This window comes from Punica granatum, chromosome 7 (genome assembly GCF_007655135.1).
Source record: "Punica granatum isolate Tunisia-2019 chromosome 7, ASM765513v2, whole genome shotgun sequence".
NCBI lineage: Eukaryota > Viridiplantae > Streptophyta > Magnoliopsida > Myrtales > Lythraceae > Punica > Punica granatum.
In genome coordinates, this window is record NC_045133.1 from 2,145,664 (window position 1) to 2,164,962 (window position 19,299).

At 39.9% G+C, this 19,299-nt stretch overlaps 3 protein-coding genes across 5 annotated transcripts; 1 reads left to right on the forward strand and 2 right to left on the reverse strand.

The window, feature by feature from the left end:
* Nucleotides 1–524: 524 nt before the first annotated feature.
* Nucleotides 525–4,276, forward strand: LOC116213778 (replication protein A 70 kDa DNA-binding subunit B). The gene is made up of 12 exons (XM_031548835.1): nucleotides 525–770; nucleotides 1,331–1,477; nucleotides 1,593–1,868; nucleotides 1,952–2,129; nucleotides 2,233–2,503; nucleotides 2,597–2,699; nucleotides 2,789–2,913; nucleotides 3,002–3,080; nucleotides 3,168–3,312; nucleotides 3,392–3,552; nucleotides 3,657–3,777; nucleotides 3,867–4,276. Exons 1-12 carry the CDS (start codon nucleotides 637–639, stop codon nucleotides 4,065–4,067), a joined length of 1,941 nt encoding a protein of 646 aa, XP_031404695.1. The 5' UTR covers nucleotides 525–636; the 3' UTR covers nucleotides 4,068–4,276.
* A 992-nt stretch (nucleotides 4,277–5,268) lies between these two features.
* Nucleotides 5,269–9,494, reverse strand: LOC116213779 (glycerophosphodiester phosphodiesterase GDPD6-like). The gene is made up of 8 exons (XM_031548836.1): nucleotides 9,273–9,494; nucleotides 8,008–8,186; nucleotides 7,516–7,699; nucleotides 7,344–7,418; nucleotides 6,975–7,084; nucleotides 6,379–6,597; nucleotides 6,002–6,157; nucleotides 5,269–5,730 (listed from the first exon to the last, which is right to left on the reverse strand). The coding sequence occupies exons 1-8, from the start codon at nucleotides 9,298–9,300 to the stop codon at nucleotides 5,479–5,481; spliced, it is 1,203 nt and encodes a 400-aa protein (XP_031404696.1). The 5' UTR covers nucleotides 9,301–9,494; the 3' UTR covers nucleotides 5,269–5,478.
* Nucleotides 9,495–15,896: 6,402 nt separating this feature from the next.
* Nucleotides 15,897–19,042, reverse strand: LOC116213374. Of its 3 annotated transcripts, none has more exons than XM_031548259.1 (4): nucleotides 18,939–19,042; nucleotides 18,734–18,766; nucleotides 17,791–18,618; nucleotides 15,897–16,653 (listed from the first exon to the last, which is right to left on the reverse strand). In XM_031548259.1, exons 3-4 carry the CDS (start codon nucleotides 18,605–18,607, stop codon nucleotides 16,208–16,210), a joined length of 1,263 nt encoding a protein of 420 aa, XP_031404119.1. In that variant the 5' UTR covers nucleotides 18,608–18,618; nucleotides 18,734–18,766; nucleotides 18,939–19,042; the 3' UTR covers nucleotides 15,897–16,207. The 3 variants fall into 3 exon arrangements, with proteins under 3 accessions (XP_031404119.1, XP_031404120.1, XP_031404121.1); XM_031548260.1 differs by having other exon boundaries at nucleotides 18,734–18,793; XM_031548261.1 differs by lacking the exon at nucleotides 18,734–18,766 and having other exon boundaries at nucleotides 18,939–19,040.
* Between the last annotated feature and the right edge of the window lie 257 nt (nucleotides 19,043–19,299).

Below are 19,299 nucleotides of genomic sequence, written 5' to 3' on the forward strand. Positions count from 1 at the left end.
TGGTCCCGGACTGTCGATTAATCTCCATCGGAGTCTTAAAGTACTACCACAGCATACCATATACATCGTAATAAGGCAAGCTTATCCAGGTCCGGCATGAAATTTTACCGCAATAGACATTATCGGGTGGATCGGTCGGAAGATCCTTCCGGACGTGCGAAATGGGGCCACAGTCACCGAGAGGGGCCTTGCGAAAGGCCCGTACACAAATATATGGGCCAAAATGTGACCACAAACGGCCCACAAGGGAAAATTCCTGGGAGTCCGGCCCATAAAAGCCCAATTGCGGGAGAGTTTGTGGGTCCCACGTGCCTGGGCTGACATCGAACCGCCTGAGGGAGGGAAAAACGGAAACGTTTCGAACGGTCGTCTTCTTCCCGCGCGGAAAGTCAAAAAAACTTTGAGCAAATTCGCCATTGTCGTCGAAATTAAGAATTTTTCAGAAATTTAAAAATTTGGCGCTGAAAATCGAATTGCCGCCCAAACACAGACCGTATACAAAGAGGCAACAGCCCGCTGAGCTCTGCATTGTGCAGTCTCCCGCTCTTCCGTTTCTCTCCAAAGGGCTCAGCTCAGGTTCCGTGTTCTCACTCAAAGCGAAGAAGAAGAAGGAAGTGGAGGTCGGGCAGAGAGAAAATGGCGAAGACGGTGACCCCAGATGCGATATCCATCATAAGGTCGAACCCGACACCGGATTCTTCAGGCGACGTCCCGGAGCTCGTCGTTCAAGTTCTTGACCTCAAGGCCACCGGGAATCGCAATCGCTTCATGTGAGCTCTCCTCCTCTGTTTCTCTCTCAAAGTGTTTTGTCTCCGATACGTCTATGCAAAGGTCTATGCTTGTCTATTCTGGGTGTTTGATTCTGTGGAACTTAGTTCAAGAGATTAGATGCCGTCGATTAATTGGTGAAGGGTTCTTCCGACAATATGAATCCAACTGGGTTTTGGGCCTTTTTTTCTAAGTCAAAGATCTGCGTGAGCAGGCATGTGATAGATCCATACTGTTTCGATTTTTCAGTAGGGTTTAGTGTTTATGCTTAGCAGCTTAAGTGAGCCATGATAGATTGCCTGGGTCGCCATTGGGATCCGTATGATGGATTATTGGTAGACATGAGGAGGCAAGTTTGTGGCTTTCTGAAGGATCTGTCGGGTGAGCTGAGTTTGGCAAACATGGGCGTACTTAAGTTGTTCTATTGCATTTGTGTGATATGGTTTTATCTTCCCCTTGATCGTTTCTTGTTTGATGGTTATCTATTTGGTTGATCTGTGCTTGAACTAATTGATTTTTTTTATTTTATTTTTTATTTTTTATTATTTGGACTTGGTTATAGGTTCACAGCAAATGATGGGAAGATGAAGCTGAAAGGGATTCTTCCAGCAAACATTGAATCTGAGGTCCTTTCAGGAAAAATTCAGAACTTGGGTCTCATTCGTATCCTTGACTATACCCTGAATGATATCCCGAACAAGCAAGACAAGTAAGCATGGCTGGTGATATTGCACCCGGTTTCCTTGCTTTTAAAACATTAGCAGCTGAGCTGATGATATTTTTGTGAGCAAAATCTGACGTGGTTTTGATGTTCTCACTTACAGGTACCTGGTTGTTCTCAAATGCGAAGCTGTTTCTCCTGCACTGGAGACGGAAGTGACGAGTGAGGAAGGTCAAGAGGGGACTAACATTGCAAAAAGGCCAAAGCTAGAGACTGATGCCGATGTGAAAAGCGAGGCAAGTGGCTTAATTTTGAAGCCAAAGCAAGATTGTGAAGCAGAAAGTCAAGTCAAAAGAGAAGGTGCTGGCATCATTCTGAAGCCCAAGCAAGAGATAGTTTCAAAGTCAGCTGCCCAGATTGTACATGAGCAACATAGGAAGTGAGTAGTTTTCCATCAAGCATAGTTGTTTCACATGTGAAGTAAATGAACCTAATGTGCATTGTCTTTTGTTCATGATTCAGTATGGCACCGGCTGCACGACTGGCCATGACAAGAAGAGTTCATCCCCTTGTCTCATTGAATCCTTACCAAGGGAATTGGACAATAAAGGTCAGGGTCACTAACAAGGGAAGCATGCGTACCTACAGAAATGCTAGAGGAGAAGGCTGTGTCTTCAATGTGGAGTTAACAGATGAAGACGTAAGTAGAGCCCCAGTCTTGTATTTAGTTATGTGGATCTATTCTCTTTTGATGTTATCAGTAATGTATTGGGAACTAATGATATGGCTGCTTTGTTCTGTAGGGAACACAAATTCAAGCTACAATGTTCAAGGAAGCTGCTAAGAAGTTCTATGACAAGCTTGAAATGGGAAAGGTCTATTACATATCGAAAGGGACTCTCAAAGTGGCGAACAAGCAGTTCAAGACAGTCCAGAATGATTATGAGATGACCCTGAATGAGTATTCTGAGGTGGAAGAGGCTAGGAATGAAGAAACTTTTATTCCTGAGACAAAGTTCAATGTCGTTCCAATTGATATGTTGGGTTCCTATGTCGATGGGAAAGATCTTGTTGGTAAGCATATTCTTTACATATATCAGTATGTCAGAATATGCTGATATAAGTATATCAGTTTTTCTGTTTCTCATATGTCATTTGTTGTCTCAGATATCGTTGGAGTTGTTCAGAGTGTCTCCCCAACAATGAGCATCCGAAGGAAGACCAACAATGAGACTATCCCAAAGCGGGATATAGTAGTTGCAGATGAGACGTAAGCATTTCCCTTTCTTCTTATCATAAAGCCAGGAAGCCTCTCCAAGTTATTCATCAGTATTGAAATTATGGTTGTCTGAATTGCAGGAAGAAGATGGTTGTTGTTTCTTTGTGGAATGACCTAGCAACTGGTGTAGGCCAAGAATTACTCGATATTGTTGATCAATCGCCTATTGTTGCTATAAAGTCTCTCAAAGTAGGAGATTTTCAGGGTAAGCTATATTGTTTGTTTGATTGGTTTTGTCTGAGGAAAGTGGTTATATGTGCGCGTCATTGTGACTGTTCTTCAATCTCTTTCAGGTGTATCTCTGTCTACACTCAGCCGAAGTGTAGTGATGGTGAATCCAGATATAGCTGAGGCAAAGAAGCTCAGAAGCTGGTGAGCTTACATTGAATGTTCTTGATGCCAACACTTTTCTTGTTTGCAAATCCAATGGTCTCTTATTGCTGCTGATGGCTTGTGCAGGTTTGACTCTGAAGGTAAAGGCACTTCAATGGCTCCGGTTGGTTCTGGTGTGATTGCCCCTGGAAGGGGTGGAGCAAGGTCAATGTATTCTGATAGGGTCTTCATTTCTCATATAACTGGCAACCAATCAGTGGGAGAGGACAAGGTAAGAGTAAAGCCTTTTGTTGCAAGATAATGAGCACAGAGTTGAAAGCATCAATTCTAACTTGTTTTCTATATGGCAGCCTGCTTATTTCAACATTCGGGCGTTCATCACTTTCATCAAGCCTGATCAACCAATGTGGTATAGAGCATGCAAGACCTGCAACAAGAAAGTTACTGAAGCTATTGGTTCGGGATTTTGGTGCGAAGGGTGCCAGAAAAATGACGAATCTTGCAGTCTCAGGTGCGTGTTGCAATGGATAATGTGATCTTTATCTGAGATTAGAGAACTATTTTCTCAATCTTTTTGTTTGTTTCCTTTTTAAACTTATTTTGATCTGTGGACAGGTATATAATGGCACTGAAGGTAACAGATGCAAGTGGCGATGCGTGGCTCTCAACCTTCAATGAAGAAGCTGAGAATATAATTGGGTGCTCTGCTGACGAGCTCGATCAACTGAAATCACAGGTTGAGAAAGTTCCCTTGTAGCTGAAGTTATCTGCAGATATCTTATGTTATCTTGGAACTAAGTATAATTGTCTGAATTTGTTTTGCAGGATTCTGAGGATAACCAGTACCTGATGACACTAAAGCAGGCTACTTGGGTACCTCGTCTGTTCCGAGTTAGTGTTGCGCTGCATGAGTACAATAATGAGAGACGGCAGAGGATTACGGTGAGGGCTGTTACTCCTGTCGACTTTGTTGCTGAGTCGAGGTACTTGCTCGAGGAGATATCCAAGATGAAGGTCTCAGAGTAGGGCTTTGCTGCTGATATTTCTGTACCTACATCTACATGTTCGCTTAGAAAGGGCAATTTAAACTTTTATCTGACTTCATCGTTTAGGAAAGCATGCCGTCTTTTGAATATAGGGACAAGACAACATTAGTAGGAACCTTTATCCCACCTCGGCTTGTAAATTTATCCCTTCAGGCTTTTGATTTAATACAAGGTTGGTTCATTTATTTCTCTTAGGTTAGTTCAATGCAATTAATGAGTCATCAGGTTGTTCCATTTACATTTTTTTGGTGAGATGACGAGATTTTTTGAGTTTGTTTGGTTAAGAACTTGAAGAGTAATCCTTGCTCGGGTCGGCTTGGCTTTGGTCACGAGGTTTTCATATTTGAACTCTTAGCACACACTTTCTAACATGGGCTTAGCTAAAATGGAAATGGCTTCCTCCCACTGATGGATGAACAGGTTACTGGGCCCGTTATGGGCCATTATGGGCTTGGTCATAGGGTTAGGCTTATTGGGCAGGTCACAAAAGGGCAGGTTGGCCTATATACTCGAGCTCGGCTTGAGCAGTAAAGTTGCCCCATGGCCTTATTCAGCCTGAAGAAATAATTACAGAAATAAATAAATGTAGATTGATTCAGGCGGTTCGTTGTTTGTTTTTCTTAAGTAAGGTCTTGAGTTCGAGTTTTATAAATGGATAAAATCCTCTCTGAGCAAGTTTTATTTTATAGTGGGTAGACTTGGCTGGAATTGGATTAGTTGGAACTGGTTGGACTTTCGAATAGCAGAATGCACTTAAAAAAAAAAAAAAGAAACTACAGAAATAGGTTTATATCTGGTGGGCTTAGGTGGGGGCTCTTGGATTATTCAGCAAAGGAGATTTAACCCAGCAGTACTTCTGGGCTGGGCTTGGGCTGACCCATGAATATTTAGGCCTAGCTTGGCCCACAGTAGAGACTGAACAGCTTCGTCATTACTACAACTTCATTTCAATTTTCCCGATCAGTGCAATGGGATGTATCTATTTATCTATCTCTTACTTGAAATCGGAGCAGGTTTGAAAAGGATCCTAGAGTGCCTAGGGTTGGGCCAGGAGGGTCTCTTAATGCCTCTTTTTTCTTCTCATCGGAGTTATTTCGCAGACTTGCCTTGCATCATAAGATCAAGTGTCCACAATAGCTCATCTGATAACAAATCGAACGAGATAGGAAAGTGTTGTGGTATGAATGAATGGATTGATCATGGGTTTTTATTCATGAATCTCATGTAATAATGCACGCAGGAAGTGATGACTGCTCGCGGTTCCTTTGGTATACATTTATTTTTATTAAGGAAATCACCGCTAAGTCTAGCTAGTTATGAACAAATATCACATATTATCTATCATCTCGAGGTTAATAACAAAGGTTTTAGAAACTGGTACAGCTGCCCCTTCACACTTTCTCATAGGGAGAGACCAATAGAGCGATCTTATGCAACAGACTCATCACGTGATCATCGTTTCCGCCGTCTTTTGGGTGGGGAGGAGTGGTCATCTCTTGATATATGTGGAGACTGCCCGTGAAGTCTGTGAAGATCCCGTCGACGCCTATCTTTTGAATCCAGTACTCGTACTCCTGATATGGGTCCTGATGGAAGTCGAAGTGCAGGCATTGGTTCTCGTTCCGGAAAGTATATGGATGCACCTGCAATCACAAAAGATTGAGCTGCTGTAACCCAAGAATTCGGTTAAACTATTTCACTCGGGGTCGGTAGAACTATTCCCAGTTTTCCTGTGCCTATTCTGCTCATCTTGAAGACAGGCAAGAGATGCGCTAAAATGCACTTAACAGAATGTTCAATATTTCGGTTCACAAATAACATAACACGAAAATCTGGTACACCTTTCTCAGCATGTTTATAATTCTTTAGACTAATTCGGAATGCAGACTGTGTAAATAGGATTAGAAACTTCACCTGTAAATTGTGGGCATGAGCGTGGGCAACGAGGTCAGTCGGTTCTTGCAGATAGTTGTGCACAGCAGGCACCACTGTGTCCTTCCATGGTCCGATCCCCACAACGTATTGCTTAATGAAGTCAAAGTATTTGTCCGAAGTAATTTCCCAGTATGACTGCACATTTTTCAAATTTCTAATCATAACAGTGATAGAATACTGTTCGACGATTCTCCATCTCAAATCATAAAGTGACTAAATCAACAACAATCAGCCTGAGAAATAAAGCTCGGGGTTATCCATACCTAAACATACACAACAAAGTACGCGACTAATTATCAAAAGTTCATAAGGTTCTTCAAATGTATGCGTGGAAAGTAGAGAAGGTGGACGCAAACCTGATTTGTGTCCTGAGTTGGAATTGTAACATCATCGATCAAAAAAATTTTGGGCGAGTCCGTGAGATTAGAAGCATATATAAGAGAAGTTGGAGCAAAGGACTGGATGAAAACAGGCTGCTTTAACCAATCCTTTGACATGTAGGAACCTTTGTATCCATACTTCTTGAGGGTCCCCACAAACTTATCTTCGAATCTCTTCCCTTTAGGCCACTTCACCTGTCATTAACATCAGATGGAATGAGAACGGTTATTTAATGAATAAAATCAAAGTTTCACCAGAATAACCAACAGACATAAAAGTGAAAATATTCGATGTAAAACAGCATTCTTTGTGATTCCCGACACGCTAGGTCCGTTTGGTACTGGAGATTGAGGAAAGACACATTCCTTGGCATTTTCTTCATTTTTTCATTCTAGATTAGCAAATAGATATAAAGCTTCAGAATGATCGTATGAATCATAAGTGAACCTACATGTCTCCAAGATGACGTTGCTTTTACTGAAATCTTCTTAGAAGTTCTTTAGAAAGAACTGATTGTTACCATAACTGTCAAGGAAAAGCAAACATAAACTTACATGGAAAAGACACTCACATGCTCATTGATGAAGACAGGGTTCTTAATCTCGGGATAAATTCCAACAACTCTGGGTGCATCCAATGCAATTGCAATGAACTCCTCAAAGGTAATGATCTTGAACTTTCCTGAGAAATTTATAGCACAAGGAAAAGAAAGTCAATCACCACATTTTCCATCAGATCAGAAGTCTCTAAGAATAGGTTTACAATTTCAAGAAAAGAGTAACGAGAATGACTATTATATCCTTTTGCTCCTTCAGTTTGATTACGTCCTCTATAGACCTTCATTAACCCAATTTCCTCTCCATAACAGGAAATATTCTCCATGTCTAATCATTTACTACTCTATACAAAAGGGTAAAAAATGCAAAAAGAAGGGACTGACCATTATATTGTTGATCCCGAAATGGATACCTCTGCTTTACACGTAGGGACTTCAGCTCCTTCAATGTGAAATCAACTTCACGAAATAAAGCATCATAAAGTATAATATGTTAAACTTCGATCATCAAGATTAAAAGTAACTGAAGTAAAGAAAACATAATTTGACCTCTTACCAGTGAAGAATCCAGTGGTATTAACCCCTTGAACCTCGTAAGTTCTTTTACGATCAGCAAACTCCTTGCGATGAGCAATATCAGTCGTGTTATCAAGGGTAACATCATGGAAGCATATGAGAACTCCATCTTTGGAAGATAAGATATCAGTCTCAATAAAGTCAGCACCCTCTTCGATTGCTCTCTATAATCATCGAGAGACATGAAATCAGTACCAATCGTTGCGACTAGGAGAAAAACTCTAGTATGCAGGCCTTCAAAATTTTCACTTAGAAAAGAATATCTAGGAAGATAGACGCCGAGACATGCTATTAGACCAAGTCTGTGTTCTAGCTACTATATTTTCCCAGGATGCCGAAGCGTGGGTATACTACAATAGAGCACACAGGCACAGAGAATATTGACTTCAAGCAACTATACCAGTTAACTACGATTATTTAACTAAAACATATGAAAATAAAGCCAGGGACGCCAAACAATAGGAATATTCACCAGGTAAGCAAAAGCTGTTTCTTCGGGAATCTCTCCGTTCGAACCTCGATGTGCAATATTATACGGGCGAGAAGTCTGAAGAGGCTGTCTTTCACCATTATCCACCTTGCTTGGCAGCGGATAAAGAGGCCTAGCAGCAGCCCGAGCAACAAGGAGTAGAAGGAGAAAAAGTATAGAGCCTGCAAATATATACAACAATTGCTCTGGTCACCCGTTAAGCCTAGCTTTGCTGTAAAGATCAGTCAAAGTAATTAAATGTCAAAAATTGATAGAGGCAACTGCTCTGCAGCCTTCTAAATTAAAGGCTCATCACTCTCTTCGTATCGTCAAGTATCCTTTTAACGCTTGGAATGGAGAACAGCTTGAATCTTCCAAGGGAATTGCTTTGATTGTTCTATTAGGGGGACTAGAATCGGTTAACCATCCAATAAGGGAGGGAAGGGAACTGTGACAGTCATGTCAAACGGGGGCAAACTTGGGACTGGGAATTAAGAATGTTTACCACAAATTAAGAATGCAAAACGGTCCTAATGGAAATACACTGCTCTTGAATGCTTAAACAGGTTGACATCACCAACGTACATGTATTAGAGGGAGCAGAAGAACACAAATCAATTCTGTATGGGAAATACATGAGAAACTCATGCTGCTTATGCAAAGTTTTACGAGAGGTCATCCATAATAACTAACTCTCTTTTATAAATTATCGAACTCACAATCACACGGCAATAACCAAGGAAGTTGAAGACATCAAAATTGGCTTTCGAAGGGTCAGTCTACAATAAGTACTGTATTGATCCTTGTGGACTACTCATCCTCATAATGGATTCGGAAAAGGAATAGTTTAGAAGACACCTAATTTTACAAACTTACCAAAATTGGTCTTATTTTATATGAACTATAGATTGTTCCCACGCAGGGACCGCATACAAAAGTTCCGCAAAAATGATATCAGATGGATGGATAGAGCTCAGAGAGCCAATCCACATATGGACAGCTACAGCAATTCATCACACATTCAAATGCTGGCACTCAAAGCAAATCAAGAAAGCAACGGAGAATCTGAACCACCACCAGGCACCGGCAGACACAATTCAAGAAAATAGGAAAACGGGTCAGAGCGACAGATAGATATCGCCCCATAAGACCAAAGCTGAGCGCACCAACGACCGAAACCGCCGCGATTCGCAATGCCCAGAAGACCAAAACATGAGCAGGACAGGAAAAAATCAAAGATTTCGAATGAATTTAAATTTCCCACTTACAGGGAGGACCCATGATGCTTGAGCTCATTAACCTCCTCCCCTGCTTCTTCTTCCTCCCGAAAGCTTTCTTCCCACACTCTCCCCACTGACCTTTGATTGATTGGTGAGTCCTGGGGACTGCTGTGTTATTGGAGCCGAATCATTGTCTACGTCCGATGAATGAATTCTTCGTACATAGCAATTTTGCCTCCATGCCAGGAATATTCTTCGTCTGAAGATTCTATAGTTCTGGTCGTCCCCGCCCATGATTTCTGATAAGGTGACAGTTTTCATGACGAATCACGTCTTTCCACGTGTTATGCCAGACTGTGATTGTAGTACTTTTTTTTTTTTTTCAAAAGGTGAATGACGGGGCCTATCGCAGTACTTTTCTATTCTATCTTCTTCTGCGAGAACCATTCCACATTCAACGAAAATTAATTTTTTGAGCATTATCCTTAAAAAAAAACGAAAATTAATTTTCAATATTTCCTTCTGTCTTTGGATAATCAATAATGAGAACGAAAAAGATGTTTCATAAAAGAAAAGAGCAAGAAAGGTGAAATTCTACGGTGCGATTGCTGTATGATACAATTGTTTTTTGAATCGGTTATTAATTATTCAATGATTAAAAAAATGATTGCATCAAAAAATAATTTTTCTTTTATGTGCTTAATTATCTCTTTTTTATTTTTCTAATTATTTTAATGCTAACGAAGTTATCATACCAACTTGTTGTATGAAAGATCAAGAACAAAAAGTTAAAGTGCTCTTAAAAAATTAGAGATTTTATCGATAAATTAAATAATTTCTTGATAAATATCAACACTTAATAAGGGTTTTTTTAATTACAAGGAAGACTCACGGGCCTAGTACAAAGAAATGAAGATCCCAATAACTAATAAATTGACACACATAAGTGGCAGTTTTTTTTTTTGTATTGCAAAATATACTCAAATTCAGAGTAAAGGAAGAACATAAGGAGGTGCTGACTAATCTGATTACTGAAAATGAGATTAAGGATGCCCTTTGGAGAATGGATAGAGATAAAGCTCCAGGCCCTAATGATAATAGTGTACATTTTTTCTAGGCTTCCTGGAGGATTGTAAGTGCAGATTTCATTAAAGTTGTGTTTAATTTCTCTTGTTCCGCAAGAATGATGAGCGATGTCAATAGCAAATGCATAGCACTCAGTCCCAAAAGTCCCTAACCCATCAAGAATGACTGAGTTCTGGCCTATTTCATGTTGTAATGCAGTGTACAAGTGTATAACTAAGATCTTAGTTAACAGACTCAAGTGTTTTCTCCCTGAGTTTGTTTCCCTTAATCAAAGAGCATTTGTCCAACGAAGAAGCATGGGAGATAACATTTTAATGGCACACGAGCTTGTGAAAGGCTATAAGCAGGAAGGAATTAGCCCAAGGTGTGCTATTAAGGCAGATATAATGAAAGCATTTGATTCGGTCTGTTGGAAGTTTATGCTAAATGTTCTTGCAGCTGTTGGTGTTCCTGAGCTGTACATATGGTGGGTGAAAACTTGCATCACAGGACCTTGCTTTTCTGTTTGTATCAATGGAGGACTAGAGGGATTTTTTAAAGGTTCTGAAGAGCTCAGGGAAAGGGATCTTTCTTCTTCTTTTTTTTTTTTACAAGGGAGGTTTATGGGCCTATTATATTGAAATAAAAATCCTAAATATCTAATAAAGGAGCACGGGTAGTCCCACTGAATATCGAACCCGAGACCTTTTGGTCACCAGGCAAGAGGTGCACCACTTTACTATTTCCTCTCTTGATTCTTTCTTTATACCTTTTTGTTATGGCAATAGAAGAGTTATCTAGATTGCTTGATGAAGCTGCTGCACAGGGATGAATAAAGTACCACCCAGCCTGTAGTAAACTCAAACTTACTTATCTGGGGTTTGTTGATGACCTTATGATCTTTCTTAACGGAGATCCCAACTCCTTGAAAGCAATTTTGGAAGCTTTTCATATCTCCAATAAAATGTCTGGATGTTGTGGAAGATGCTGAATTCGAGGAATTTAGAGCGAGGAGAAAGAAAAATGAATACCAGGATATACGTGGTAAAAACCCCAGAATGAGGGAAATGTTCACGGACAAAGCATGAGATACTACTAGTTTGATAAAATTAGAGATTACAACCTTGAGATCACACTTGTGTTTCTCAGTACCCGTTCCAAACTTGAGAATCACCACTCTCTCACTCAATGAAACCCTAGAGACTCCAAGAGAATTACCCGAGAGCTTTCCTAGAGGATTATGCGTGATTTCCCTATCTCACACCTGACATCAACTTATAAGGCTCATAATGTATTTATAGATTCAAGACCCAAAATATCCCTAATTCACATAGGAAGATTCATCATTATAATATATTCTGAGTTGTAACGAATCGCAACAAACGGGAACTAAATCTCGAGATAGTCTCTGTCAGCCAAACTAGCCATGGCACACTTTGCCGATCGCCTTTGTACTTCGTGCCGTGGCACATTGGCATTTTCGCCATGGCATGATTTGCTGATTGTTTCATTTCCTTCAGCTGAACTTCATTCTCATTTTCGGGTCTTCGGATCTTTGAATTTCCGTTGAATACGAGACATACCTCAGCACTAGCCTTAAGCTTAGTCCAGGGAAAACTGAAATGTACTGTGCTGGCTTGACAAGAGATGCTGTTCAGGAAATGGTTCAAATAAGTGGATTCAAAGTGGATCACTACCTGTTAGGTATCTTGGGGTGCCTTTGGTACCTGGAAGACTGACAGATGGGGAGTGTAGACCACTTACTGAGAAGATAACTAGCAGAATCGAATGGTGGGCTGCTAAAAAGCTTTCTTATGCAGACTGACTCCAGCTAGTACAATCTGTAATCCACTCTCTTGTTAATTTTTGGTGTATTGCCCAAGAAAGTTATTAGGGCAGTGGAGCAAAAGTGCAAAAGCTTTCTGTGGAAAGGGGGCAAAAACGATTCTAGGGGAGCTAAAGTACAGTGGAATATGGTCTGCAAGCTAAAAGCAGAAGGCGAGCCAGGGGTCAAGGATATTGAGACCTGGAATATTGCTTGCAACCTGAAATTTATTTGGCTTTTGCTCAGAATGGCAGGATCCTTATGGATAGCTTGGGTAAATGCATATCTCACCCAGGGTAGAAGCTTTTGGGCACTCAAGACACCCAATTTTTGCTCGTGCATGGAGGAAATTATTGAAGCTTAGAGGAACTGCTTACCCCCTCATCAAGCATAGATTGAGGGATGGAAAAGATACTTTATTTTGGTATGACAATTGGAAGGAAGGTTGTCCCCTAAGCAAGGAAAGCTATAGACAGAGACATGAGATTCCCCTATATGCAACAGTAGCAGCAGCGAAAGGTGATACAAGGTGGATCCATAGACAGATCAGAGATACTGGAAGACAACAAATTCAAAAATTTCTTCAGGAAGTTCAGCTCTGCATTGAGAAGGAAGACATTCCGATTTGGGTAGCAGAGATGAATGGCAGATTTACCATTAGAAGTGCATGGAATGAATTGAGGGAAAAAGGAAATACAACCAATTGGCACAAACTTGTCTAGTTTCAGCAATCAATACCCATGCACAGCTTTGTCAGTTGGCTCTCTATCAATAATAAGCTGTCCACTCCTGAAGGGTGGTTGTTTGGAACATTGGGGTGGATACAAGCTGTCCTCTGTGTAAAGAAGAAGAAGAAAGTAGAGATCATCTATTCTTTACTTGTAGATGCACCAAGATGGTGTGGAAACATGTGTTGGTGCAGAGTGGAATCCATAGACCTGTTGGAGATTGGAATACTGGGCCTATGTGTCTTTCACTTGGAAGTCCAGAAATGACTTGGTGTTTGGAAATGAAGGGTTCTTTGAGGAGAAAGTGTGGAACTTGATTCGCAGATCTGTGCAAGGTAGAATGATGGGCATACGTAATCTCAGAAGAAGGGTCGCGACAAGTTTTCAAAGAAAGCTGCTATGTGACTGGGGGATAACTGTCAGCTGAGGGTCTGGTCTTAAAAGGAAAGTTCTGCTGCAGCTGTCTTCTTGTAATCTTGTCATGGGTCTTTTTGACCTTGTTTTGTAAGATGGGCTATGTAAGACCCAGTCCGTATCTGTAAGCCCAAACTCTGGGTTTTTCGTATTTCAATGATGGCTTATATTAATGAGATGAGCACCACTGTTTCATCAAAATAAATAAATGGACACATGTAATATTACTTAGAGTCGAATATGCAATCTTTTAATTAACAGGTGAGGGCGTGCATCATTAACTATACAGTCTTTCTCACATAATTAGTGTCTTAAATACCCATGCAAAACATGAGCCTATAGCCAAACGATATATAGATTTTGTTGGAATTTCTTTTTTATATGTAGAAAATGTGAACTACAAAAGCAATGCTCAATAAAAATTCCTTGGCTCAGTTTAGTAAAAGAAATGTTGGTACCCGCGCATTACATGGTAACTTTTTGTTAACGTTTACATAATTGAAAATAGATAATCAACGCATAAAGCATATGAATAAATATAAATACAAAACAACATGTGAAAAACTATATATTATATCGAGTAGACGTAAATCAGGATGACAAACAAACACAATAATTCTGATCTTATATGACAGTGCAAATATCATATTGGATTTAGAAAACTGTAAGCCTTTAAACAACTAAGGGCGAGAACGTAATCTTCGAGTCTCTCAAAAGAAGATAAACTCGACTGCCTCTATTTTGCAGCAGATATTAGACCTCGTGAAGATGAAAGTGAGATCTGTTCCTAATGTTGAGGGCGAGCTTGACTCTTTGCTAGCTGCTAGAGTTTTTGAATTTTGATGTAAATATAATTCTTAATGGTTACTTAGGTAAGTGTAATCATGTTCGCGGTTGAATATAGAGCCCGAACATTGTATCACTGCTATCCACTATTTTATTCATTAAAAAAGAAGAAGAGTAAAAGATAATATATAAGGTTAGAGTCTAAGAAAAACTGTAGTACATAAATAATATTACGCAAAATAAATTTTTTATGTCTTCTATTGAAAAAACATTTAGCGCATTAAAATTTAAGAGTATATATCACATATCGTGAGATTTTTTTTTCTTGATTCTAAAAAAAATTAAAATTTTCAAAAAATTCTTTAATTACATAATATCACCTATTAATATGGATAAATAACCAAAATTTGTCAAATATGACACAGACCTAATATAGTAAAATTCATTAATAAACTGGAATTAGAAGGTCCTACGGTGGAGTTAAGGGTTACATAATTTGATTTATATATGTGGCGCTTTTCTTCTTCTCATTGTCGACTTTTATATATTATAACAGATTTTTTTTTCTACTCCATGATAATTAGTTTAGTGTATTTTTAACAGTTTTTTATTAAGACAAGAGTAGTTTACCTTTTCTTTTGAATTCCTCATTCCATTTCTTTTCAAAGTCTTACTAAAAATTGAGACGATGCTCTAGCTTGAGCAATTGTTGATCATGGTGGCTGCCTTGACCACTTAAAAAAAAGCATAAGGATATAAAACCCTATAAAGAATGCAACTATATATGTTGTATATAGATAGTTATTTGCATGGTCATATCTAGTCAACTTGTCAAATCTTTTGAAAATATTTTCAATGGTGGATCAAATTAGCTATATGTCGATGTAAACTTATGGTTTACATTTTAGGCATATATGTTACCATTCTGGTAAGAATGGGAAATTATTACCACTACTTATTCAACACGCCTCGTATGTTTCCATTGCAATATCAGGCTCCAACTTTATCCCACAAATACGCACACTTATATACATTTAAGGATTATATACAATCTTCACCAAAGAAAAGAACCTGCACTACCATATAATTAATTATTCAATAAGAATGCATATAATTAGAAATGAAACTATATATCATATAAATATATATAGAAACTCGATTAACTAAATTAATATATATTATATTATATGTCGACTGGATGATCCATTATTCTTACTCGCCTTACATGAATTGAGCCTTTAATTTGTCGTATGTTTTCCGCTGAAAATTGGAAAGGAAATGAATGTGCGCACAGTTTATATATTGTTACTAATTTATGTGACCATCAATGTAGTTCTTGTGTGCAACGGTGGTACCACATAGAATTATGTCACAAGACACATAAAAATATTATTTTTGTCAACAATAAATTTTTTATTATTTTTATTTACATACTAAAAATCAAAATAACAAACCTTTATTGGCTTGTGACATTGTCACATGGTACCATCATTGTATGTAAGATTTTTTCATCAGTGTAGAGATGTTTGTCAGAATACCATGGTAAGATTTCGAACTTCGCCAAAAAAATAAATATTGCATTGAGTATTAATAAAAACGATCATACACATGTATACATACATTTGCGACTTTTCACAGCAAACATTAAAACCCTAATCTCCACATGTTCATTGTATTATCAATGCGATGTAGCATTATTATCACTATCATCAGCTCATTCTCATTTACCCAAAAAAGCATCTTATCGATAAAATAAGAAACTATCCACACTGAAAGATCAGTACAGAAAATAAATAATTCGAATTTCCTACCGAGAAAAGAAAATAAATCATTCGAAGAGAAGAAGACCCAAAACTAGGGGGGAATATTCATATAGATATATTGATATTACATAATAGAGCGCCGCAAATATACATATACACATACAAATACACATATATGTTTATGTGTGTGTATATATATAGAGCGCCGCAAATACACCATATATGATCCAAACTAGAGTCTTGCAATGCATCAAAATGACACAAACCTTAACATAAGGAGAGACACGGCTCTCTCAGACCTAATATATATATATATATATATATGAGAAAACCTTAATTATATATATAGAGAGTTCTGATAATGATAATTCCCCAACTATGTTTATGAATCAACCCTCTTCCTTAGAAATGAACCGGGTTTGAGCAGACGATGATGTGCTTCATCGGGTTGTCCACATCAGCCCCACCAGCATGCTCCACAAATTCCGTGGGGGTCAGGAATGTCCCATGGCAGCTGCATACAATGTTCACCTCACCCTTGCGGTACTGGTAAAGAAATCCTTCAGTCCTCTTCTCATTCCCGGCCCTGAATGCCACGGGGGGCATCTGCCTCATGAGGTCGACCCCATCTGCCAGTGCCTTGTCTATCATAAGCCTCATCCTCTTTGCCACAGATTCAGAATCAAGATCTTCCACAGCTGGAGCCATCCCGTCGCTCAACGACCCAGATCCAGAGGAGGATATGTATAGGGGAGCATATTCTGACCTCGTGATCATTGGCTGCTTGCCTCTATTGGCAGCCAAAGCGAGGGCCAAATCCATTTGTGCTGATGCAGAGTTGCTTGAACCTTATCATCATACATATGAAAAGCAAACACGTAAGAAGGCAAGAAACATATATGGATTAAAAGATCATTAAGGAAAACAGATGTAATTGACACTGAGACCAAACTCGAGGCTAATCAAACAGGAAGTATCTCATTCAACCAATCTTCTACTGACCGATCCGATTGGGGGGAAAAAAATTACTTGTCTGGCTGTGAAATGGCATATTTATGCATATACACATAGAAACATATATAAAGGCACATATGAGAACATCAACTTGAGGGCCAAAACAAGAAAAGCCTTAAGGAATGAAATGTGAGCATTAAAGTGAGTATGAGAACATGAAAGGAGAAAATCAAACATCTTAACTTTATGTATCTTTGACCCAATTGTAGAATTAAGAAATTGTGGATTTCAGGATTTAAAAAGTAAAGACGAATTTTTGGGATTTATGTATCCTCATCAACCTTTCAATTTGTTTATCTTCATATCATAGATATGCAAAATATGATCAAACATTGAACTCATGAATACATCAAGTAGATCATTCTTTTCATATCAATTATGTTTTTCAGGTGTTTTCTTGGTCGGTACGCTAACTTATGGTGACTAGTTAAGGGGGATTGTGTTTTTTTGTCGTTACTCGGTTGGGTTTTGGTTTCTAATTTAGGAATATATCGGTCCACTCTCTACATTGACACGTGGTTGGTTCAAATTCTAATGCAATGATTGATAAAGATCTAATATTTTGTCGGCAAGCGGTCGGACCCAAATCTAGCTAGGGTTTTTCTCTCATAGCACATTCATGTTTGTCGTTACGCTATCTGTTAATGATTGAGTTAATTATTTGTAGATCGATTCATGCAGAACTTCTTAGGTACGTAAAATTACTACAACCAAGGCATGCATCAAACAATTGACTTGACATATCAAAATTCTTCAAATCTTTTAAATCGATTGGCACTAGAAAATGATTTCTTAGTATCCAAAACCCATTAAAAGAAATTCTCGAAAAGCTGATGTTTCACGAATGAGAGTTCTCATCCCATCAATCAAAAGATCTAAGCCCTAGCCATGCAAAGGGACGAAGTCTAATGCAGTTCCTTAATTTTCATGCAAAATCAAGGGCAAAGAGAGAGATATTATTAAATCGGTACCCTCAGCTGGCATGTTGAGTGCCTGATACAGCGCCAGGTTTGTGGTGACGGATGCGGCTGCAGCAGCCGCTACATTGTTCAGTGAGCTTAGTGGTACCGGTACCCCCTGCGATCCCGGCAACACAAACACCTGGTGCTGTTGCTGCTCTTGCAGTGGGACGGGTTGTGCCAGCAGTTGCTGCTGGTGGTTGTGCAATGGCGGTGGCTGCACCGCCATCACCTGTTGCTGGGGCAGCATCAGAGGTGATACCATTACCTGCTGGTTCCGGTTATGCGGTGCAGGAGTCATCACCTGTTGGTGTAGCTGCAGGGCCGGTGCCATCTGAAGGTGTTGTAGGGTGGATGGCAGTATGGGTCGCTCCCGAGCCATCCTCTGCTCCAGTAACAGCCTCCATTGAGACTCAGCGATGTGTCTCCTCCTTTGGTACTCGAGGTATGCCGCAATCTGTAGCTCCTGCTGATCCTGGAGGTGCTGCTGCTGCTGCTGGTGGAGCCCAGCCCCAGCGGGGAGGGAGCAGGACCTCGAGAGGGATAGGAAGTCCCTCGGTGGTGGTGGGGCCCGCTCATTCGTCACCAGGCTGCTCATCAGCGAGATCGAACGAGTCAGGCCGTTGCTCCGCCCACCGATAGACAGGCTTAGATTGAGGTCGGGCTGCTCACGGAGAGCAGCATTGCAAATCTGGCTGCCCGAACCTGACAAGCCTCCCTGCACAAAGGGCCCTTGTGGAGGAACGATCTGCTGCTGCATCTGCGGGTTCTGCTCGACTGTGTTGTTCAGGTCGAATTGAGACATCCCGTACTGATCCGCTTCACTCATTTTCTCTTCTCCTGGAGTAAGGATATCACAAAAAGAAGGCGGAGAGTTTAATTTTCTAAACTTCCAAAATGACACTAGACCACGAACTTAATCATCATTTTTACTGAATATATCTAAACGGGTCACCTGGTAATTTCCGATCAATTGTCAATGTGAAACCTGCAACAATTGCAGTGATACCCTAATCTTAAAAAGGAATATGAAAGATGAATCAATAAAATATATATGGTATGACAAAGAAAGATATATATATGGTAGGGGGAAATGATCTATGCATGTAAGCCTTTCATGCTTGTGGCAGCAAGTTGAAAAAGACGGGCCAGGGCCTCACCTGAATGTGCACCGCTTCGACCAGTCCTCGACGGAAAACTCGATCAGACCCTACTAAACACACACTGGCTAGCTCAGTATTGCAGTGATGAGTGAGGCCTCCCCTTCCACTCCCACCCCCTTTTTATACACAAAAATGGGTCTCAAGAGAAAGGTTTTGACAGTGACACCCCACGCTTCCGGGGCGACACGTGGCAGCCATTGAGGGGGGTCTGACCTTAAACCACGGTTACACCCTTTTGCCCTATCTCTCTCTCTCTCTCTCTCTCTCCCGTTCTCGTTCCCTCGTAATCCCATTGACTCTCCTCAGATTTCCCTCTAATGGAGAGGGAAAAGAAGTGAGGTAATGATGAGAAGGATAT

Coding starts and splice junctions, on each gene's coding strand:
- LOC116213778 (XM_031548835.1), top strand. CDS start 637: ATGGCGAAGACGGTGACCCCAGATGCGATATCCATCATAAGGTCGAAC. Junction 771..1,330: donor GGGAATCGCAATCGCTTCAT/GTGAGCTCTCCT, acceptor ACTTGGTTATAG/GTTCACAGCAAATGATGGGA. Junction 1,869..1,951: donor GTACATGAGCAACATAGGAA/GTGAGTAGTTTT, acceptor TTCATGATTCAG/TATGGCACCGGCTGCACGAC.
- LOC116213779 (XM_031548836.1), bottom strand. CDS start 9,300: ATGAGCTCAAGCATCATGGGTCCTCCCT. Junction 7,419..7,515: donor TACCACTGGATTCTTCACTG/GTAAGAGGTCAA, acceptor TATTTCGTGAAG/TTGATTTCACATTGAAGGAG. Junction 6,598..6,974: donor CTGTCTTCATCAATGAGCAT/GTGAGTGTCTTT, acceptor TGTTAATGACAG/GTGAAGTGGCCTAAAGGGAA.
- LOC116213374 (XM_031548259.1), bottom strand. CDS start 18,607: ATGAGTGAAGCGGATCAGTACGGGATGTCTCAATTCGACCTGAACAAC. Junction 16,654..17,790: donor ACTCAACATGCCAGCTGAGG/GTACCGATTTAA, acceptor TATGATGATAAG/GTTCAAGCAACTCTGCATCA.